We start from the raw sequence: 24,278 nt of genomic DNA, 5'->3' as shown, positions 1-24,278 counted from the left end.
TCACCTGCAGGCTGGGTTTTTGCGACTTATGCACAAGGACCCCCAGGTCCCTCTGCACCGTAGCATGCTGCAGCTTTTCGCCTTTTACATAGTAGTCCCTCCTACTATTATTCTTGCCAAAGTGGATAACCTCACACTTGCTAACATTGTACTCCATCTGCCATAATCTTGTGCACCTCGATCAGATTGTCCCTCACTCTTCGCCACTCGAAGGAAAACAACTCAAGCCTATCCAACCTCTCTTTATAACTCAAATGTTCCATCCCAGGCAGCACCCTGGTGAATCTCCTCTGCACCCCCTCGAGTGCAATCACATCCTTCCTATAATGTGGCGACCAGAACTGCACACAGTGCTCCAGCTGTGGCCTCACCAAAGTTCTACATAGCTCCATCATGATCTTTCTGATTTTCTAATCTATACCCTGATTGGTAAAGGCAAGTGTGTCTATGCCTTTTTCACCACACTATTAACCTGCCTTTCCTCTTTAGGGATCTATGGATAAACATGCTAAGGACCCTTTGTTCTTTTGGAACTTCCCAGTGTCAGACCTTTCATTGAATATTTCCTTGTCAAATGTCTCCTTCCAAAGTGCATTACCTCACGCTTTTCAGGGATGTTATTGATACGGTAGTTGCTGTTGTTGAAAGCTTTAGGGAGCCAGTGTGATATCAGGACAGCTAGTTGCTGCTTCTCTTGCTGCAATTTATTTTCTTTCATTTCTGCCATGCAATTCATTTCTGGGATATTTATATTATGTGTTGTGAGGACTGGAAAAGTTTTGCATTAGAAATACTTAACAAAACTTTTTCCTTCCTCCCAGATTCTCCAGGATCCTTGTGCTGATATCGCATTCCCAGGACTTCCTGAATGGAGTTTGCAACAATATCATTCACATGCAGAACCGCAAGCTCAAGTATTACACAGTGAGTACTCGGCTGTGAAACTGAACTGGCCAACTCTATTCCAGACAAACACTGACTAACCCTAATCTGACACTCAGTCAGCCGGATGTGGAGGAAGTTCCAAAAGAGCAGATGTGGTCAATAAGGTCGCGTTGGGTGTATCGGTGATGCTGTTCTGAGGCTCAGCTTTAGTTCGGTTTCTGAATCGGTTTTGAGGGAGCTTTACTCTGTATCTAACCCCGTGCTGTACCTGTCCTGGGAGTGTTTGATGGGGGACAGTGTAGAGGGAGCTTTACTCTGTATCAAACCTCATGCTGACACTGATGCTTGAAATGAAAAGTGTTCCTTTTGCTGACACTATGATTGTTCACCTTGAGCATAAGACTCCTAATTGCTGGGAATTCATGTCCTTTTGCTGAGGTGGCTTTAACAGTAACTGCTAATGCTGATTGAAGATTGTAGGGAGACCTCATGTCCGAATTAAAATCAGAGACTGTTTCCAACGTTGTATAAAATACCCAGCTTGGTGACAGCAAAGCAGAATTGGCCTTTGGGATAGGAACAGAAAATGTTGGAAACACTCAGCAAGTCGGCAGAATCTGTGGCGTGGAAGTTAACATTCCAGGCTGATGTATTGCAAGTGTGGCCTCACCAATGTCCCGTACAACTTTAACAAGACGTCCCAACTCCTAAATTCAATGTGATAGACATGGAAAACATAAAATTGAAATTCTGTTCCTCGATTTTGTCCGGATTTATTTGAAGCTGGTTATTGCTGATGTTAAGTGAAAATACTATTTAAATCTAGGGCAATAAGAAATGGATTTGGAGTCACAGGATGTGGTTTGCCTTTCAGGGTAATTATGATCAATATGTGAAGACCAGGCTGGAACTGGAGGAGAACCAGATGAAACGGTTCAACTGGGAACAAGATCAGATTACACACATGAAGGTGAGCACATGGTGGAATGTATACGGATCCTTCAGTATTTGGAAGCAAAATGGTGGGGTTACTTTCAGGAAGAATTCCCTTCACCTGTGCAGGTTAACCTATCTACTTTCTATCAAACTAATCATCGTTATTTATCCAATCACCTCTTTTCAAATCTCCTTGTCCTTTCATTTCTCCTCAGTCAGATTGTGCTAAATCAGGTTTGTCATCTCAGAGCTAACAAGGAGCAGCGGTGCGGGTTTGTACTGATGATGCCTGTTGTATCCTTGGTGTTTTGTATCCATTGCCACGACCCTGAGCCTAACTTTGGTTTCTCTTTCCCTCCCGTGGTCCCTTTTTCTTCTAGAACTATATTGCGCGTTTTGGTCATGGCAGCGCCAAGCTAGCTCGACAAGCTCAGAGCAAAGAGAAGACCCTGCAGAAGATGATGGCCTCTGGGCTGACAGAGAAGGTCATCAGCGACAAGGTTTGTGCAGTGTTTGATATGATTGTTCTGTGCCAGTGGAGCAATGGTAGTCTCTAACTGCAGCAGTTCCATGGCTGGAGATTTTCCATTCTTTTCTGTTGCATCTTGTTCTCCCCCTTACAATTTTTACTTTTTAAATCTCAATCCTAACAGCTCACGTCATAAGTTCCCAGCTTTTCCTCATCTGTTGACTTGCTGGAATGGTGTCTGACAAAATGAGCTTGGGTTTCTCTCCATCATGACGACAAATTCAACATACACCTCGCTGTACAGCGCAGCGTTCAAACTTCTGTACCAAGAAACTTAAGGGATTTTTCAGGGGCAGTAGGTAAAGGGATTTGCTCTAAAAATAGGGGATCATTTGTGTTGCCTTGTTACACTCCCTCCCACGATGGCAGTGGCTATTTCTCATTCGGAACTTGTATTTCAGGAGAGCACAAACGGCTAAGCGTTGCTTTTTTTTCACTTTATTATTGTCTGTTTTTAGATTTGTAGCTCTTCAATACTGTTGTACACATTGTGGGTCCCATATCCCATGGGGGAAGTAAATCTCCTCCTCATCTCCCCAGTAGCTGGCTGTGTGTTGCTTCCACATGAGGTGTGCCTCACTCATGAATATCCTCGTGAGTGTTCATTCCTTGGAATATGCGGGAGGTGAGGGGAGAAACATGAGCCCCAACACCAGTTTCATGTCTATTCTTCTGATTTTCTCACAGTTGCCATTTTTCACATCTAACCCCTAATCTGTCTTCTCCTTGTAGACTTTATCATTCTGTTTTCCCTCCTGTGGGAAGATTCCTCCTCCTGTTATCATGGTACAGAATGTGAGCTTCAAGTACACAAATGATGGGGTAAGTAAATGTGTGTCCGTGTTTGTTCATTGACATTTTGCGCACTTAATTTGTGAAATCTTAGTACCAGGCTCTGACAATTTATTGAAAAAAAACGCTCTGTGGCTGGATGGGTCTGTTTGTATTGGTGCGCACAGTAAGAAGTCTGACAATGTCAGGTTTAAGTCCAACCAATTTATTTGATAGTAAACACCACAAGCTTTCAGGGTTTGTCCTTTCAGGTGAGTGGACCATTCACCTGACGAAGGCAAACCCCGAAAGCTTGCGAGTTTACTATTAAATTGGTTGGAATTAAACCTGGTGTTGTCAGACTTCTTACTGTGTTTACCCCAGTCCAATGCCGGCATCTCCACATCATGTATTACATAGAACATTACAGCGCAGAACAGGCCCTTCGGCCCATGATGTTGCGCCGACCAGTTAAAAAACAATGACCCTCTAACCTAAACCAAACCCTTTCCATCCATAAACCCATCCACGGATCTCTTAAACGCCCCCAAACTAGGTGCATTTACAACTGCAGCAGGCAGGGCATTCCAATCCCTCACCACCCTCTGGGTAAAGAACCTACCCCTGACATCCGTCCTATAACTACCACCCCTTAATTTAAAGCTATGCCCCCTCGTGCTAGCTTTCTCCATCCGAGGAAAAAGGCTATCACTGTCCACCCTATCCAAACCTCTAATCATCTTGTATGTTTCAATAAGGTCCCCTCGCAGCCTCCTTCTTTCTAACGAAAACAACCTCAAATCCCTCAGTCTCTCCTCATAGGACCTCCCCTCCATACCAGGCAACATCCTGGTAAACCTCCTCTGCACCCTCTCCAAAGCCTCCACATCCTTCCTATAATGTGGGGACCAGAACTGCACACAATATTCCAAGTGCAGATGCACCAGAGTTTTGTACAGTTGCAACATGACGCTGCGACTCCTAAATTCAATCCCCCTACCAATAAACGCCAAGACACCGTATGCCTTCCTAACAACCCTATCTACTTGATTCCCAACTTTCAGGGATCTATGTACACATACACCTAGATCCCTCTGTTCATCCACACTATTCAGAGTCCTACCGTTAGCCCTATACTCTACACATCTGTTATTCCTGCCAAAGTGAATTACCTCACTTTTTCGCATTAAACTCCATCCTCCACCTCTCGGCCCAGCTCTGCAACTTGTCCAAGTCTCCCTGTAGACTAAGACACCCTTCCTCACTATCAACCACACCTCCGACTTTGGTGTCATCAGCAAATTTACTAATCCACCCAGCTATACCCTCATCCAGATCATTTATAAAAATTACAAACAGCAGTGGCCCCAAAACAGATCCCTGAGGCACACCACTCGTAACTGAACTCCATGTCAAATACTTACCATCAACCACCACCCTCTGTCTCCTATCCGCCAGCCAATTCCTAATCCAATTTCCTAAATCACCCTCAATCCCATACATCTGCAATTTCTGCAGAAGGCTTCCATGGTGAACCTTATGTATTGGTGGGGAAGGAGGTTTATCTCTGTGGAGTATCAGTAAAACCTTTGATACCTGACTCTGGTTATAACATAAGGTGAGTTCTCGACCAGCCCTTGTATTTAATTCTTCACCTGATATCTAATGATCACACAGACCCAATCTCACTAACGACCTATACTGGAGTGGATTTGCTGACTGCTCACTGTCCTGTTGACAGTCTGGCTATCATGGGCAGAGGGCAATGGAAATTGGGTTGTTTTTTTTTTGTTGAGGATGGGATATAATGGCTCCAGCAGCATAGGTTGGAGGGATTGTGAGGGATGTAGTTAGAATTTTGACAGAAGTATGAATAATGACTTTACAATTTTTTTTCAGCCATTGATTTACAAAAACCTGGAGTTTGGTATTGATTTAGACACCAGAGTAGCCCTGGTTGGGCCCAATGGAGCTGGAAAATCTACATTACTCAAACTTCTAGCAGGGGATGTAAGTATTGTTAGGAAACAAATGAGAGCAATTGGAGAGGTGATGTATTCTGGGTGGATGGTATTTAGGAGGAATGGATGTTATATATTTAAATGGTTGCACGATTGCTTTCAGAGTTGATGGCAATGATTTGATGGTTATGTCATTAGGGTACTTCAGAGGCTCTTGCTTTTAATTTCAGTTTGAACTCTGAGCAGGAAATATGTTTGAATGCAGCTGTTGTGTGTTACTTTGAACCTACATGTGCAAATCATAAAATCACAACCTCCAATAGTTACAAAAATACAACAGGTGATTCTGGATCTGTCTTTCTCAAATCTCTCCCCAACTGATGGAGGCATTCCTCACCACATGTCTGCACCTGCTGTAGACTCAGTGATAGAGATTAACCACTGGGATCACTGTGACTGTCAGGATGAAAGCCACTGTCACATTCGTGAATTAGCGTTGTTCTTTTTCATCCAGTCATTCCGAAATACTTTGGGTGTAGGATAGAGCCCTGACTGAAAATTGATGAGGATCTGTGGGAGATGTTTTTTCACTGTCCCAGAGCTAATCAGCTTGTCTCTTCATTATAGATTGCCTTGGCTGTGACTCAGGTTCTCTCTCTTCCTCTGCACCTCTCTCCCAGCTGATCTTCTATCTCATCCCTACTTTTGTGTTGTATCCATGTTTAGTACCCCAAAATCTAGCTGCACCTTGGGTTATAGGTGTTTGGGCAGAATGGTGGCACAGTGGTTAGAACTGCTGCCTCACAGCGCCCGGGAACCAGCTTGGATCACTGTCTGTGTGGAATTTGCATGTTCTCCCCATGTCTATGTGGGTTTTCTCCCACAATCCCAAAGATTTGTGAGTTATGTGGATTGGCCCTGCTAAATTGCCCCTTATTGTCAGGGAGATTAGCAGAATAAATACATGGGGTAGGGGTGATAGGACCTGATTGGGACTGTAGTTGGTGCTGCCTAGAAGGGCCAAATGGCCTCCTTCTGCACTGTAGGGACTCTATGATGGTACTTGTGATTGGAATTCTGTACCCGGGGCAGGCAGGCTGGGGGAGAGGGGTGGTGGTTGCCGAGAACTGAAACATACACAACCTCCTTGAGTGAGTTCTCCTCCTCCTTTAATCTGGGGTGAGTGACTCCTGCTTTCGGCTCGGGAAACTGCCTCTCAACATCAACGTTGTCAGGCTCTTTCAACATATTTTCTTTATTCCTACCTGGCACAGGGATGTGGCGGTAAGGTTAGCATTTGGCTCCCATCTCTAATTGCCTGTGTTTCAGTTAGATCACCTCAAAACTGGGTAATGTAGGCTTGGTCTATTTGTGGTTTCTTCCCCTTTCCCATCCTAAGAACCTGTTTTAAAACACTTTTTTTTTAAGCAGAGGTATTCTCTCCTGCCCTGGCCAGCAGCCCCATTTCCATTAAAACCAGCAAAAGCCACATTAAGGGGTAGTTTTGTTAATTGCTGTTTGTAAATTGGCTGTCGCATTTCCTGATATTACAATGGTGACTGTATTTATAAATTAACTTTATTGGCAGTGAAGCCCTTTTGGGGCTTTTTCAGGAATGAGAAGGATGTTAGAGATACCCTGTGACTGCTGAGGTCAGTCGTGTGTTGCTGAACTGCAAATTAAAGCTCTGTCATAGTAAAGACTGTTTTAGGGACGGGCCTGTTGTTTTAAACATTGGGTGTTGGTGTCTTTGGGAAAGCCAGCATTTATTACCCATCCCAATCACTCCTGAGTAAGGCATGGTAAGTGGCTTCCTCGGCTATTCCAGAGAATCAGCCACATTGCTGTGGGTCTGGAGTCACTTGTAAGCCAGACCACGTAAGGACGACAGATTTCCTTTCCTGATGAGCATTGTTGAGCTGATTAGGTTTTACAACAATCCTGTAGTTTTGTGGTTAATGACGCAGCATTTTATTGTAGTTTATTCATTTAATTTTTCAATTCCCATATGTAGCCACAGTGGGATTTGAATTTGTTTCTAGCGTATTGATCCAGATCTCTACTAGTCCAGTAGCACATCACTATGCTATTGTATCTGTGTAACTCCTGTTCCTTCCATTCACTTTACTGATGATTGAGAGTAGACTGATGGGGCTGCCATTGGGCGAGTTGGGTTTGTCCTGCTTTTGTAGATAGGACATACCTGGGGCAGTTGTCCACATTGCCAGTGTTGTAACCATACTGGAACAGCTTATCTGCAGCATAAGTCTTCAGTAATATTAATGGAATATTTCAGGGCCAATAGACTTTGCAATATCCAGGGCCTTTGGCTGTTTCTTAATCAAGTGGAGTAAATCAAATTGGCTGAAGGCCTAGGAGACTGAGCAGAAGTAGGCCATTTGGCGCATCAAGACTGCTCTGCCATTCAATGAGATCGTGATAATTCTTAACTCCACTTTTCCCCATAAAATTTGATCCCCTTGTTGATTAAAAAAATCTATCTCAGCCTTGAACATACTTAATGACCCAATCTCTACAGCCCTCTGCAGTAAAGGTTTTCACAGATTCACTACTCTCAGAAGACATTCCTCATCTCTCGTCTTAAATGGACGACTCCTTACTCTGAGATGATGCCCTCTGGTCTCGGACTCTCCCACAAGGCAAAGCAATCTCTCAGCATCTACCCTGTCAAGCCCCCTAAAAATCTGGTATATCTCAAAGGTCACATCTCATTCTTGCATTTGTGATGCTGGAAACCTCTGAAGGAGGCTGAGATTATTGATCATGCACTCAGCACTTCTGGCTGACAATTACTGCGAGTGCTTCAACCTTTCGCACTGATGTGCTGGGCTGCTCCATCATTGAGGATGGGAATATTTATGGAGCTTCCTCCTCCAGTGAGTTGTTTAATTGTCCACCACCATTCACAGCTGGATGTGGCAGGACTGCAGATCTTGGATCTAATCGTTTAGTTGTGGAATTGTTTAGCTCTGTCTATCACTTGCAGCTTATGCTGTTTGTTATAGCTTCATAAGAAGTCTCACAACACCAGGTTAAAGTCCAACAGGTTTATTTGGTAGCAAAAGCCACCAGCTTTTGGAGCACTGCCCCTTCGTCAGGTGAGTGGGAGCCCTATTCATAAACAGGGCATGTAAAGACACAAACTCATTTACAAAATAATGGTTGGAATGCGAGTCTTTACAGATAATCAAGTCTTAAAAGGTACAGACAGTGTGAGTGGAGAGAGGGTTAAGCACAGGGTAAAGAGATGTGTATTGTCTCCAGACAGGACAGTTAGTGAGATTTTGCAAACCCAGGCAAGTCGTCATGGGGGTTATAGAGACATGAACCCAAGATCCCGATTGAGGCCTTCCTTGTGTGCAGAACTTGGCTATTGGTCTCTGCTCAGTGACTCTTCCCTGTTGTATGTCGTGATGGCCACCTTGGAGAACACTTACCTGAAGATCAGAGACCAAATGCCCATGACCGTTGAAATGTTCCCCAACAGGAAGAGTCTTGCCTGGTGATTGGGCGGTGTTCATTCAACTGTGCTGTATTGCCACATGACGATATAGTTTCACCAGGTTGACGCCTCATTTCTGGGTAGGTCTGGTGCTGCTTCTGGCATGCATCTTGCACTCTCCATTGAACCAGTGTTGATCCCCTGGTTTGATGGTAATAGTTGAATGGGGGATATGCCGGGCCATGAGGTTGCAGATTGTGCTGCTGTTGTTGGCCCACGACGCCATATGGATGTCCAGTCTTGAGTTGCTAGATCGGTTCGAAGTCTGTCCCATTTTGCACGGTGATAGTGCCACACAGCACGATGGAGGTTATTCTCAATGTGAAGGCGGGACTTCGTCTCCACAAGGATTGTGCGGTGGTCACTCTTACCAGTACTGCCATGGACAGATGTATCTGCAGCCAGCAGATTGGTAAGGACGAGGTTGAGTTTTCCCTCTTGTTGGTTCCCTCATCATCTGCAGTCACAGTCTAGCAGTGATATCCTTTTAGAACCCAGCTCCGTCTGTGGTGGTGTTACCGAGCCACACTTGAAGTCCTCTACCCAGAAAACATCGAGTCCTTGTCACCCTCGGTGTTTCATCCAAGTGGTGTTCAGCATGGAGAACTGATTCATCAGTGCGGTGGGAGAGGGGTGTGGTGGTAATTATAATCAGTGGCAGGTTCCCTCCTTCATTTCTGACCTGATGTCATGAGACTTCATGGGATCCAGATTTGATGTTGAGCTGTTTGAGGACTGCCTCCTGACTGTGTACCACTGCCACTACCTTGAAGGGTCCATCTTGATGGCTATGTGGTTGGTATTGAAGGAGATAGCTGTCAGCTCCAGAATGGATTGGTTGAGTGGGCAGAGAAGTGGAAATGGAATTTAATCTGAGAAAGTGAGTTAATGTATTGGAGAGGGCAAATAAAACAAGGAATTCTCAATAATTGGGAGGATTATTGAGAGGGATTAAGGAAATGAGAGAGCTTGGAATAAGTGTCCACAAGTCCTTGAAGATGGCAGGACAAATGGACAAGAAAGTATACAAAATGTTTTCCTTTATTGGGCAAGGATTTAAATACAAAAGCATGGATTTAATGATGGGAGTGTATAAAAAAACTGGTGAGGTGACAGCTGCAGTTTTGTGTACAGTTCTGATCACCAGAGGAGATTTACAAGAGTGTTGCCAATTTGAAAATTGCAGCTACGAGGAGAGATCGGATAGACTAGTACAGAGGACAACAGGAAAGACCTGCTTCCCCTTAGCCAAGAAGTCAGGTACTAGGGGCATAGATTTAAGGTGATTGGTAGAAGGATTAGAGAGGACAGGAGGGAAAACCTTTTCACACAGAGGGTGGTAGATGTCTGGAATTCACTACCTAAATTGGTGTTTGAGGCTGAAATGCTTAACTGATTTAAAAGATACCTGGATCTGTATGTGAAGAGCTGTAACCTGCAAGGCAATGGCATAGATCCTGAAAAATGGGATTAAAATGAATGAGTTGCTTTCCTCTTTTGCCCAATGCAGACACAATGGGCTAAATGGCCTCTTTCTGCACCGTAACCTTTCTATGGTTCTGTGGTGGGATAGGACATACTGAAATATGGTGATCCTGGTGTCTGGGTAATTACCTGTAAGGTTTGACTCCATAAATCTGTCAAGCTGTTGCTTGACTAGTTTATGAGACAGCTCTCCCAGTTGATTTTGATTTTATTATTGTCACATGTATTAGTAAACAGTGAGAAGTATTGTTTCTAGCACGCTATACAAAAAAAACCTTCATAGGGAAGGAAAGGGGAGGGTGCAGATATGATGTGACAGTCGTAGCTAGGATGTGGAGAAAGATCAACTTAATGCGAAGTAGGTCCATTCATCTTCATGATCATCCTCAACACTGATGCTCCATAAGGCTGTGTTCTCAGCCCCGTTCTATATGCCTTATACTACTATGATTGTGTGTGGCCAAATTCCCGTCCAACTCGATTTTCAAGTTTGCTGGCGATACCACTCTAATGGGTTGGATCTCAAACAATGACGAGACAAAGTACAAGGAGGAGAGAATCTGGTGAATTGGAGCAATGACAATAACCCCTCCCTCAATGACAACAAAATGGAGATTGTCATCGACTTTAGGAAGCATAAAGGCAAACATGCCCCTGTCTACATCAATGGGGACGAAGTAGAAAGGGTCGAAAGCTTCAAGTTTTTTGATGTCCAGATCACCTACAACCTGTCCTGGTCCCCCCCATGCCAACATTATTGTTAAGGAAGCCCACCAATGCCTCTACTTTCTCAGAAGGAAATTTGGCTTGTTAGCTACGACTCTTTCCAACTTTTACAGATACACCATAGAAAGCATTCTTTCTGATTGTATCACAGCTTGGTATGGGCTCCTGCTCTGCCCAAGATTGCAAGAAACTACAAAGGGTTGTGAATGTAGCCCAATCCATCATGCAAACCAGCCTCCCATGCATCTGTCTACACTTCCTGCTGCCGACGCAAAGCAGCCAGCATAATTAAGGACCCCACACACCCCAGACATTCTCTCTTCCACCTTTTTCCATTGGGAGAAAGGTACAAAAGTCTGAGGACTCAACAGCTTCTTCCCCGCTGCCATCAAATTTTTTAATAGATCTACCTTGCATTAAGTTGGTTTTTCTCTGCACCCTAGCTCTGAGTGTAACACTACATTCTGCACACTCCTTCTCTATGAATGATCTGCTTTGTCTGTACAGCGTGCAAGAAACAATACTTTTCACTATGTTAATACATATGACGATAATAAATAAAAGCAAATCAAAAGTCTGGTTGTTGCTGATCTGGACACCTAGAAACTTGAAGTTGTCGATTATTTTTACTTCATCCTGATTGATGTAGACGGGCATGTTCTCCACTATGCTTCCTGAAGTTGATGACAATCTGCTTCATTTTGTTAACATTGAGGGAGAGATTATTGTCGTTGCACCAGTTCATCAGATTCTCTATCAAACAATGACAGGACAGAGTACAGGAGTGAGGCAAAGTTTTGGCACAAGCTCCCAGAGGTTTGCAAGGACTCTGTAGGATCGAAGGGCTAGGTTTGCCATTCATTTCCACTGCCTAGGTAGATGCTGGTTAGGCTGTCTGGTTTTGTTTTTATTGGCTTTGTAGTAGTTTGATGCAACTAAGTGGCTTGCTTGGCCATTTCAGAGGGCAGTTCAACCACATTGCTGTGGCTGTGGAATCACACATAGACCAGACCAAGTAAGGATGACCGCTGTCCCTCTTTAAAGGACCTTAACGACTCAGTTAGGTTTTTATGATTGTCATTAGACTGAATTCCAGATTTCTATTGAAGTCAAATTTCGCCATCTGCTGCATGTAACATTTTAGATTTGCAGAGATCCTGGTCTCGCAGTCTTGATCCTGTACTAACCATTTTTGTTTGCCTTATTTCTTGTCATTTTGTGTAGCTTTTGCCTTGTGATGGAATGATTCGCAAACACTCTCATGTCAAGATTGGACGATACCATCAGGTAACCTTAATTTTCCCATCTTTTTCCCTCTGCCTCTTGTTCCCTCTGTCTGACAGTAGAGCTGGTCAGTTTGGTGGGGGAGAGACAGCATGCTTGGATATTACATGCTGCCATCACCCTCCTATCGCAAGGACTGGTGTAACGGGCTTGACTTCATGGGGAGGCTGAAGAGAATTGGAGTTCTGCACCACGTGTGTCTTTTCTCAGCTGAGCGATGATCTTGTGGGATTGAGGGGTTGGCTACTGTTCCCAATGACTGCCTCCAATATTTATCTCATCCTTGTGTAAAAGTCAAGTTTTTAAGAGTTTAGCCAAAAGATAGGAAAGAATTTTGGAAAATAACCACCAATGGATCTACTATTTCCAGGGCCCCTTCCTTAAGTATCCTGGGATGAAGATTATCAGGAGCTGGAGATTTATGCATCTTCATCAATTTCCCCAAAATTATTTCTCTACTAATGCCGATTTCCTTTAGTTCCTCACCAAAAGGGCACAGCCTCAAGATAAAGGGGGGGCGGTTTAGAACAGAGTTGAGGAGGAACTTCTTCACTCAAAGGGTGGTGAATCTCTGGAATTCTCTGCCTGTTGAAGTGGTGGAGGCTGCCTCACTCAATATTTTTAAGACACGGGTTGATAGGTTTTTGATAGGCAAGGGGATTAAGGGTTATGGGGAGAGGGCGGGAATGTGGAACTGAGCTACGACAGATCAGCCATGATCTCATTGAATGGCGGGGCAGGCTCGAGGGGCTGGATGGCCTACTCCTCCTATTTCTTATGTTATGTTCTTAAAACTTGTTTCATTCTGAACTTCTGGTGTATTGTTCATGTCTTCCTTTCTGACAAAGTACAAATTTAATTTCCTGGTCATTTCTTTACTTTCCATTATGAATTCTCCCACTTCTGATTGTAAGGGGCCACAGTGGTTACTTAGCACTGCTGCTTCACAAGGCCAGGGACTCAGGTTTAATTCTGGCTTGGGTCACTGCGGAGCTGGGTCTCTGTTCTCCCTGTGTCTGTGTGGGTTTCCTCAGGGTTCTCCAGTTTCCTCCCACAGTCCAAAAGACATGCTGGTTAGAGTGCATTGGCCATAAGAACATGAGAAATAGAAGCAGGAGTAGGCCATCTAGCCCTTCAAGCCTGCCCCACCATTCAATAAGATCATGGCTGATCTGAAGTGGATCAGTTCCACTTTCCCGCTTTCTCCCCATAACCCTTAATTCCCCTGTCTATCAAAAACCTATCTACCCATGACTTAAATATATTTAGCGAGGTAGCCTCCACCACTTCAATGGGCAGAGAATTCCAGAGATTCACCATCCTTTAAGTGAAGAAGTTCCTTCTCAACTCTGATCTAAACTGTCCCTCTCCCTTCTCTTGTGGCTGTGTACTCTAGTCCTGCTATCCTTTCTGAGCGGGAAGAATCTCTCTACCTCTACCCTATCCATTCCCTTCATTATCTTATATGTCTCTATAAGATCCCCCCCTCATCCTTCTAAACTCCAATGAATACAGACCCAGTCTATTTAGTCTTTCTTCATAGTCCAACCCCCTCATCTCCAGTATCAGCCTAGTGAACCTCCTCTGCACTCCCTCCAAGGCCAAAATATCCTTGCGCAAGTGCGGCGACCAAAATTGCACATGGTACTCCAGCTGTGGCCTCACCAGTACCCTGTACAGTTGCAGCAAGATCTCCCTACTTTTATATTCTATCCCCCTCGCTATAAAGGCCAACATTCCATTTGCCTTCTTGATCACCTGCTGCACCTGCAGACTGGGTTTTTGTGACTCGTGCACAAGGATCCCCAGCTCCCTCTGCACTGTAGCATGCTGCAGCTTTTCGCCTTTTAAATAATAATCCCTCCTACTATTATTTCTGCCAAAGTGGATAACCTCACACTTGCTAACATTATACTCCATCTGCCAGGTCCTTGCCCACTCGCTTAGCCTATCCAGGTCTGTCTGCAGACTTTCCACACCCTCCACGCAATTTGCTTTTCCACTCATCTTCATGTCATCAGCAAATTTCGTCACCCTACACTCAGGCCCCTCCTCCAGATCATCTATATAAATGGTAAATAGTTGAGGCCCCAGCACCGATCCCTGTGGCACTCCACTAGTCACCAACCGCCAATCAGAATAGCACCCATTGATACCAACTCTCTGCTTCCTATTAGACAGCCAATCCTCTATCCACACTAACACCTTACCCTCAACTCCGTGCCCACTAACCTTCTGTAGCAACCTTTTATGAGGCACCTTATCAAAAGGATGTTTTAGCACGGCCAAAAAAATTTGACCATGCTAAATTCTTCCACAGCGTACCCGAACAGGCGCCGGAGTGTGGCAACTGGGGGATTTTCATAGTAACTTGCATTGTTAACATAAGCTTTTTTTGCATTAATAAACAAATAAACTTTACATTCATTTTTGTCAATGTTTTTCTCTTTTCATAGAGTCATAGAGATTTACAGCATGGAAACATGCCCTTCGGCCCAACTTGTCCATGCCACCCTTTTTTAGCCATTAAGTTAGTCCCAGTGGCCCGTGTTTGGCCCATATCCCTCTGTACCCATCTTACCCATGTACCTGTCTATAGAAACCTTTAGTCAGTTTTTATGTTCACTGCTAGTTTGCTTTCAGACTCTTTTCCTTTTTTTAACCCTCCTTTACTGAATTTTAAACTGCTCCCAATCCTCAGGACTGTTGCTTTTCCTTGAATCTGATACTATCTCTAACTTCCCTTGTAAACTGTGGTTTGACTACAATTCCCTTTCAACTTCTGAAGCTCACCTGTTTGTTCTTTAAATGCCGGCCATTGCCTATCCACAGTCTTTGCTTTCAGTAATGTTTCCCAGTCCATCATGGCCAATTCATGCTTCATATCATCACAGTTCCCTTTATTGAGATTCAGGACCCTGGTCTCAGAATCAATTATATCATTATCCAGCTTGACAGAAGAATTCTGCCATATTATAGTGACTCATCCCCAAGGGTTCTCTTACAGGTAGATTACCAACTAATGTTGAAACGTGATCGCTGGTCCAGCTAGCCCTCAGGAATCTGGAGTGGGGAAGTGACCCCAGAGATCCCCTTTTTAGAACCTTTTATTTTCTGAAATGTTGTAACACACTCTGTCTCCCCCTCTTCCTATCTCAGCACTTGCAAGATCAGTTAGACCTGGACCTGTCCCCACTGGAGTATATGATGAAATGTTATCCAGAAATTAAGGAGAAGGAGGAAATGCGGAAGATTATTGGGCGCTATGGGCTTTCGGGGAAACAGCAGGTAGGTACTCTGAGTGCCGCTGTTTATAGTAGTCATGATGTGGGTATGCCGGCGTTGGACTGGCGTAAACACAGTAAACAGTCTGACAACACCAGGTTTTAGTCCAACCTATTTATTTGATAATATACTCACAAGCTTTCGGGGTTAGTCCCTTCGTCAGGTGAATGGAGAGTTCTGGCCTCAGACAGAGCATATAAAGCACAGACAGTTTAGAGATTACTGATTAGAATGCGAATCCTTACACCTAACCTGCTGTTCAAGACCTGAAGTGGCTGATAATGTGAGTGGAAGGAGCACTGATCACAGTTTAAAGAGATGTGTATTGTCTCCAGACAGTACAGTGAGGTTTTGCAAACCCAGGCAAGTCACGGGGGTTACAGATAGTGCGACATGAACCCAAGATCCCTGTTGAGACCGTCCTCATGTGTGCGGAACTTGGCTATCAGTCTCCGTTCAGCGACTCTGCGCTGTCGTGTGTTGTGAAGGCCGCCTTGGAGAATGCTTACCCGAAGGTCAGAGGCTGAATGCCCGTGACCACTGAAGTGTTCGCCAACAGGAAGGGAACAGTCTTGCCTGGTGACTGTCGAGCGATGTTCATTCATCCGTTGTCGTAGCGTCTGCATGGTCTCCCCAATGTACCATGCTTCGGGACATCCTTTCTTGCAATGTATCAGGTAGACAATGTTGGCCAAGTTGCAAGAGTATTTACCATGTACCTGGTGGACGGTATTCTCACGTGTGATGATGGTATCCATGTCGATGATCCGGCATGTCTTGCAGAGGTTGCTGTGGCAGGGTTGTGTGGTATTGTGGTCACTGTTCTCCTGAAGGCTGGGTAGTTTGCTGCGAACAGCAACCTCTGCAAGACATGCCGGATCATCGACATGGATACCATCATCACACGTGAGAATACCGTCCACCAGGTACATGGTAAATACTCTTGCAACTCGGCCAACATTGTCTACCTGATACGTTGCAAGAAAGGATGTCCCGAAGCATGGTACATTGGGGAGACCATGCAGACGCTACGACAACGGATGAATGAACATCGCTCGACAGTCACCAGGCAAGACTGTTCCCTTCCTGTTGGCGAACACTTCAGTGGTCACGGGCATTCAGCCTCTGACCTTCGGGTAAGCATTCTCCAAGGCGGCCTTCACAACACACGACAGCGCAGAGTCGCTGAACGGAGACTGATAGCCAAGTTCCGCACACATGAGGACGGTCTCAACAGGGATCTTGGGTTCATGTCGCACTATCTGTAACCCCCGTGACTTGCCTGGGTTTGCAAAACCTCACTGTACTGTCTGGAGACAATACACATCTCTTTAAACTGTGATCAGTGCTCCTTCCACTCACATTATCAGCCACTTCAGGTCTTGAACAGCAGGTTAGGTGTAAGGATTCGCATTCTAATCAGTAATCTCTAAACTGTCTGTGCTTTATATGCTCTGTCTGAGGCCAGAACTCTCCATTCACCTGACGAAGGGACTAACCCCGAAAGCTTGTGAGTATATTATCAAATAAATAGGTTGGACTAAAACCTGGTGTTGTCAGACTGTTTACTGTGTTGCCGCTGTTTTACCAGAGGAGTGCTGGGACCCCAACAGGGGCTAAGGTCAGCACTTAGAGGGCCATTGGGGTGGTGTGGGAGTGTGATTGGGATCCTGGATAATCACTTCTGGATCTGACCAACATCTCTTTAGTTGCCGCGTTTTGCAATATCTTCCAGTCAAGGCAGACATGAGGTTTCCAATTACCATGTGGTGGGTTTTCCCCAAACACACCAGTGTTCAGACTCTGAGCTTCACAAACTGACTTGTCTTTGGGTAGTGTGCCGACCCTGGCTGATTCCGGAATTATCTGTTTACTGAGCTGGGATATATTCTCCTCTTTTTAACTAGAAGCTAGTGTTCCCATAATCAGGACCTAGCTGTTTAACATTAATGTATTCAAGAGGCAGCTGGATATAGCACTTGGGGCGAATGGGATCAAGCGTTATTGGGAAAAAGCAGGATTAGGCTGTTGAGTTGGATGATCAGCCGTGATCGTGATGAATGGTGGAGCAGGCTGAAGGGGCTGAATGGCCTCCTCCTTTCTTCTGTGTTCCTATTATTGTCCTGTAACACCCACTTTAACCTGAAGCTGTTGTTTCCTGCTGTGGATTTTATTGGGTTGTGATCAGATTGGGGGAGGAGAGTGAACAAAAGAATAAAATTCCTATCAGTTTGGGCTGAATCCCGTTTCCCAAAATGACAGGCTGGTGTCTTATTAAACTGGCAACTCCCTGCTGGTTGAAATGATTAGTTGTGTGATTGGAATGCCTGCGTTCCGATGTAGAATTAGTTTGAGTGAATCTTTGCTGGGATCTAGGAAGCTGAGACCGATGAGTATCCCACCAGAGAGAGTATCTGAATTCCCGTTGCTTTATTCTGGGGAGAGCCCTGATTGTTTCTGTGTTTCAGGTGAGCCCGATCCGAAATCTCTCTGACGGGCAGAAGTGCCGCGTGTGCTTTGCCTGGTTGGCTTGGCAAACCCCTCACATGCTGTTCCTTGACGAACCTACAAACCATCTGGATATTGAGACCATTGATGCCTTGGCTGACGCCATCAATGAGTTTGAGGGCGGGATGATGCTCGTCAGCCATGACTTCAGGCTCATCCAGCAGGTGAGTGTTTCAATAAAAAAAAACTTTTTGTCATGGGGGTGGGGGGGTGGCTGGTGGGAATGGGGAGATGGTGGGGGGGCTGGTGGGAATGGGGAAACGCGGGTGGGGGGGCTGGTGGGAATGGGGAAATGCGGGTGGGGGGGGCTGGTGGGAATGGGGAAACGCGGGTGGGGGGGGCTGGTGGGAATGGGGAAATGCGGGTGGGGGGGGCTGGTGGGAATGGGGAAATGCGGGTGGGGGGGGCTGGTGGGAATGGGGAAATGCGGGTGGGGGGGGCTGGTGGGAATGGGGAAACGCGGGTGGGGGGGGCTGGTGGGAATGGGGAGACGCGGGTGGGGGGGGCTGGTGGGAATGGGGTTGGATGAGTTTCATCGACCTGCTTACAAAATAGTGATTTCTCTGTCAGGTTGCTCAGGAGATCTGGGTGTGTGAGAAGCAGACAATCTCCAAGTGGCAAGGAGGGATCCTGTCATATAAGGAACACTTGAAGAACAAAATGCTTGGTGATAACCCTCAGAACAGCAAGAAGTCTCCCAGTGTCTGAAGTATTCTCCGCAATTTGGCATCAACGTTAAGCAAATTTCTAAAAACATTACCGATCATCCTTTTTAGAACCCAGGAGGCTTGGCACAGCAATGTGGACATGGCTGACTTAAGCATGCTAGATAATTAAAATCAAATGCTAACAAATTGCTGTTCGTATTAGCTTACTGACTGATCACAGAGGCTGTGGTTTTCATTGGTTGGGAAAAGCAGGCAGGATGTTTTAAAACTAAAACACAGCCCAATGCTTGTTCTGACCACCCCCCTTCTAAAGACTGGGGAGTTTGTCTGCTCGGCTTACCCTGACAAGGTAGCTGCTGTGTATCTCACCTCTTTGCCCTGCAGTAGCAACACTGCCTTTTCAGAAATCCTGTGCGCACAATCTGGCTTGCCTCAATGTTTTGGACCACTGTCTTGCATGAACCCTTGTCCTCCAACACTGATGGTCACGTAGGGTTTTCTGCATAGCCATAACCAAGTACAACCCGAGATCTGCTCCCTTCTCATTGCCTTGTGAGCCAGCTTATCCCCTTTAATTGAAGATTACACAGGAGCCAATGTGAGCTGGGGCATTGTGAACTCTGGGCTGTTTAGTGTTTCTCTCCATAATCTTGTGATCTGCTGCAGTGTTCAGTAAGCAGGCAGGGCTGCAGTAGTTTGCCAAGGAATGTGACACTCAATTCCCTGTGCTGGGTCCGACCGCCCTCTGCAAGTGCCATAGGAGCCCAGCTGGGAGAAGCTGTGCTTACTCTCCTGCCCCCTTCCTGCTGTTGGCTTTGGGTGTAGGACATCGTAAATGGAATGCAGAAGATGGCTGCTCCATTGTGTGGATAAAGTTTAAACACACATTTCCCGTCCACCTCTTATTTTCTTCCACCTCCACCCAATAAAAGCAACCAGTTATAAATTTTACCATCTGTAGATTGTGATATTGATTAATTCCAATTAAAACCAAGATTAATTTGTTTTGAATAGTGTGTTCATCTTCGCATTGATGCTTTAACTTGCTGCATTGCTGGAATAACTTCTCCAGCAGCCTAACTGCCGGGCTTCTGAGAGAAACTTAAGGAAAGAACCTTGAACTCTTTATTTATTTAGTGTATTGTGCACTGGGAGCCTCAACTGTATTTAACCCTGGCCCAGATGGGCGATACTGAGTGATGTGCAGTTGTCATGTAACCCTAGGTGGGGAATCTGTACATCCTTATTCCAAACCTTCCCTTAGGGAACGTGACAGAGTTCTCCACTTGTCTTCATTTTGCACCATGTGAATAATAAGTCTATCAAAAATTCGCAGGATTCTTGAAGAACACTGAATACAATATGGATTTAAGAGATTTTTAAAATGATAGGATTCCTTCCTTTCCCAAAAGGGGACGGGAGAAATTGCTTACAAACTTGAGGTGTTATCTGCTAGTGAACCCCAATTTACTCTGACCTGTGGCCATTGGCTCTGCACAGTACTGTTGTTCAGTATAGGTTTCCGGATCCTATGCATGCTGCCCTCATGCCATATATCTGGGAGCCCCCACCCATTAATTACTGAAAGTGATCTGCCAGCCTAGTGCTTGATGCTTGTTTATATTTCAGACCCCACCTGAAATGTTTCTGAACCTGTTCCTGGCTGTGAAAGAGTAAGCTTGGTAAATCTGTCCAGTTTCATATATTCCAAGAGTCCCCTGACTCTTGATAGCAGACAGACATAGCTGTAGAGCCTCTTATTTGGTACTCTGGGGTATTTTGAGCAGTGCTCAATTTACACAAACCCTCCTGCTTCTTAGATGTTGCATGTACCCTTCCCACCCATCCCTCCAAAAGGGGTCTCTGTGCAGCTCTCCTGCTCTGACCCCTCCCACCTGGGGGTCTCAGGGTCTCTCCAGCTTTCTCACTCTGACCCCCAGGGTCTTTCTGTTCAGTTCCTTTTTCCTCTCTCCTGCTTGGGTTCTAACTCCCCTGTTAGAGGGAGTCAGGTTCAGTACATCTCAATTTACCCGCACGTTTTCACACCAGTACTGTGCTTTGGTGTTCGTGACAGATCTGTGCGCCTTGTAATACACTTTAATGTTACACAGTGATTGACATGTTCGGAAGGAGAGAATTAGTCTTGGTACAAGTAGACATAGCATATCAGATTTCCTTTTACTGAAACCCTTTGATTTGTTTGCAGTGTAACAGTTCTGTTGGGTCTTATTTTGAAAAAAGCATTGCACCATCTAAACCCCTCAAGGTAAAACAAATCTGATGGTCTGGAGACTGAGTGACTGCAGATTGTCTGGTTTTAATGTTATATTTTAGGGAGAAATAAAGTTTACTGGAGAGTGTTTCTAATTGGATTCTTTTTGGTGTGTTTTTTTTTAAATGTTTTAGAACATAGAACACTACAGCACAAACAGGCCCTTCGGCCCACGAGTTGCGCCGATCACATCAACACCTACCAACCTACAGACCTATCTATAACCCTCAATCTCATTAAACCCCATATACTCATCCAGAAGTCTTTTAAAAGACCCCAGCGAGTTCGCCTCCACCACCACTGACGGCAGCCGATTCCATTCACTCACCACCCTCTGAGTGAAAAACTTACCCCTAACATCACTTCTGAACTTCCCTCCCTGCACCTTAAATCTGTGTCCTCTCGTAGCAACCATTTCAACCCGGGGAAATAGCCTCTGAGAGTCCACCCTATCTATTCCTCTCAACATTTTGTAAACTTCTATCAGGTCGCCTCTCAACCTTCGTCTCTCCAGGGAAAAGAGTCCCAACTCCCTCAACCTAACTTCATAAGGCATGCCTCCCAGTCCAGGTAACATCCTTGTAAATCTCCTCTGTACCCTCTCAATAGCTTCTACATCTTTCCTATAGTGAGGCGACCAGAACTGCGCACAGTACTCTAAATGAGGCGTGACAAGGGTCTTATAAAGTTGCAGCATTACCTCCCGACTCCTAAACTCAATCCCTCGATTAATGAAGGCCAGTACACCATACGCCTTCTTGACCACCTCCTCCACCTGCGAGGCCGATTTAAGAGTCCTGTGGACCCGGACCCCAAGATCCTTCTGCTCATCAACACTACTCAGACTTCTGCCCTTGATAGTGTACTCGTTCATCCCGTTGGTTCTGCCAAAATGGACGACTACACATTTATCCGCGTTGAAGTCCATCTGCCACTTCTCCGCCCAGTCCTGCATCCTATCTATGTCCTGCTGCAACTTTTGCCATCCTTCCAGACCATCCACAACACCACCGACCTTAGTGTCATCAGCGAACTTACTTACCCATCCCTCCACTTCCTCATCCAGGTCATTTATGAAAATGACAAACAACAAGGGTCCCAGAACAGATCCCTGAGGCACTCTGCTGGTGACTGACCTCCATTCAGAAAAAGCCCCATCCACAACCACTCTCTGCCTTCTGCAGGCAAGCCAGTTCTGAATCCACAAGGCCAAAGGCCCTTGGATCCAATGCCCTCTCACCTTCTCAAGAAGTCTTGTATGGGGGACCTTATCAAACGCTTTGCTGAAGTCCATGTACACCACGTCCACGGCACTTCCTTCGTCAATGTGTTCAGTCACATTATCGAAGAACTCAACTAGGCTTGTAAGGCACGACCTGCCCTTGACAAATCCATGCTGACTATTCCTGATCATGTTTTCTGGAATTGGGGTGCTGGGTATTATTACATTTGTCTTGTCGCTAAATCCACCTCATGGGAGTTGTCTCCCGGTCTTCCTGAAATTAGTTTTGCTTTTTCAAACTAATTTCTAGTGTGTTTTTTGCCCTCTGCATTAATTAAAGAACAAAGAACAGTACAGCACAGGAAACGGGGCCTTCGGCCCTCCAAGCCTATGCCGCTCATTGGTCCAACTAGATCATTTGTTTGTATCCCTCCATTCCCAGTCTGCTCATGTGACTATCCAGGTAAATCTTAAACGATGCCAGCTATAATTTAGTTCAAATATCTCCACCTTTGCATTAAAATGGCCACTTGGTGAGTTAAAGTCATAGAGGTTTACAGCACGGAAACAGGCCCTACAGCCCAAATTGTCCATGCTGCCCTTTGTATAAAAAACCCCAAAGGCTAATCCCAATTGCCCACTTTTGGCCCATATCCCTCTATACCCATTGTACCCATGTAACTATTTAAGTGCTTTTTAAAAAACAAAATTGTACCCACCTCTACTACTATGTCTGGCAGCTTGTTCCAGACACTCACCACCCTCTGTGAAAAAATTGCCCCTCTGCACAGTTTTGTATCTCTTCCCTCTCACCTTAAACCTATGCCCTTGAGTTATAGACTCCCCTACCTTTGGGAAAAGATATTGATTATCAAACTGATCTATGCCCCTCATTATTTTATAGACTTCTATAAGATCACCCCTTAGCCTCCAACGATCCAGAGGAAAAAAATCCCAGTCTATCCAGCTTCTCATAACTCAATCCATCAAGTCTTGTATAACTTCAACAAGACATCCCAACTCCTATATTCAGTGTTCTGACTGGTGAAACCAAGCATGCCGAATGCCACCTCCACCACTCTGTCCACCTGTGACTCCACTTTCAAGGAGCTATGAACATGTACCCCTCGATCTCTTTGTACTGTAATTCTCCCCAACGCCCTACCATTAACTGAGTAAGTCTTGCCCTCATTCAATCAACCAAAATGCATCACTTCACATTTGTCTAAATTAAAGTCCATCTGCCACTCGTCAGTCCACTGGCCCAATTGATCAATATCCCATTGCAATTGGAGATAACTTTCTTCACTATCCACTATGCCACCAATCTTGGTGTCATCTACAAACTTACTAATGTCTCCTTTATTCTCATCCAAATCATTAATATAAATGACAACAGTAGACCTAGCACTGATCCCTGAGGCACACTGCTGGTCACAGGCCTCCAGTTTGAAAAACAACTCTCGACAACATTTTCTGGCTTCTGTCAAGAACAGTAAGAAGTTTCACAACACCAGGTTAAAGTCCAACAGGTTTATTTGGTAGCAAAAGCCACAAGCTTTCAGAGCGCTGCCCCTTCATTTAGGTAAGTGGGAGTTCTGTTCACAAACAGGGCATATAAAGACACAAACTCAATTTACAAAAAATGGTTGGAATGTGAGTCTTTACAGGTAATCAAGTCTTAAAGGTACAGACAGTGTAAGTGGAAAGAGGGTTAAGCCCAGGTTAAAGAGATGTGTATTGTCTCCAGACAGGACAGTTAGTGAGATTTTGCAAACCCAGGCAAGTCATGGGAGTTACAGATAGTGTGACATGAACCCAAAATCCCAGTTGAGGCTGTCCTTGTGTGTGCGGAACTTAGCTATCAGTCTCTGCTCAACGACTCTGCATTGTGAAGGCCGCCTTGGAGAACACTTACCCGAAGATCAGAGGCTGAATGCCCGTGATCACTAAAGTGTTCTCTTGCCTGGTGATTGTCGAGCAGTGTTCATTCATCCGTTGTCACTCTAATGTGTCATGCCTTGGGGCAAGCTTTACTGCAGCATATCAAGTAGGCAACATTGGCTGAACTGCAAGTGTACGTACCATGTACCTGATGGATAGTGTTCTCACGTGTGATGATGGCATCACTGTCGATGATCTGGCATATCTTGCAGAGGTTTCTGTGGTAGGGTTGTGTGGTGTTGTGGTCACTGTTCTCCTGAAAGCTGGGTAGTTTGCTGC

At 45.2% G+C, this 24,278-nt stretch overlaps 1 protein-coding gene across 2 annotated transcripts in view; it reads left to right on the top strand.

Moving 5' to 3' along the window:
• abcf2a (ATP-binding cassette, sub-family F (GCN20), member 2a) overlaps nucleotides 1-20,933 on the top strand; it is a 49,341-nt gene extending 28,408 nt beyond the window's left edge. For both annotated transcript variants that reach the window (XM_080194782.1, XM_080194781.1), the window contains exons 7-15: nucleotides 822-924; nucleotides 1,760-1,855; nucleotides 2,202-2,321; nucleotides 3,083-3,172; nucleotides 5,021-5,131; nucleotides 12,041-12,103; nucleotides 15,260-15,388; nucleotides 17,854-18,057; nucleotides 18,464-20,933. In XM_080194782.1, the coding sequence (XP_080050908.1) occupies nucleotides 822-924; nucleotides 1,760-1,855; nucleotides 2,202-2,321; nucleotides 3,083-3,172; nucleotides 5,021-5,131; nucleotides 12,041-12,103; nucleotides 15,260-15,388; nucleotides 17,854-18,057; nucleotides 18,464-18,601 (1,054 nt within the window). In that variant the 3' untranslated portion in view covers nucleotides 18,602-20,933. The remainder of the gene's footprint in view (nucleotides 1-821; nucleotides 925-1,759; nucleotides 1,856-2,201; nucleotides 2,322-3,082; nucleotides 3,173-5,020; nucleotides 5,132-12,040; nucleotides 12,104-15,259; nucleotides 15,389-17,853; nucleotides 18,058-18,463) is intronic.
• The last annotated feature ends 3,345 nt before the right edge of the window (nucleotides 20,934-24,278 follow it).

This window comes from Carcharhinus amblyrhynchos, chromosome 8 (genome assembly GCF_965287045.1).
Source record: "Carcharhinus amblyrhynchos chromosome 8, sCarAmb.v2.hapA, whole genome shotgun sequence".
Classification (NCBI taxonomy): domain Eukaryota; kingdom Metazoa; phylum Chordata; class Chondrichthyes; order Carcharhiniformes; family Carcharhinidae; genus Carcharhinus; species Carcharhinus amblyrhynchos.
This window is presented reverse-complemented; position numbering and strand designations above follow the sequence as displayed.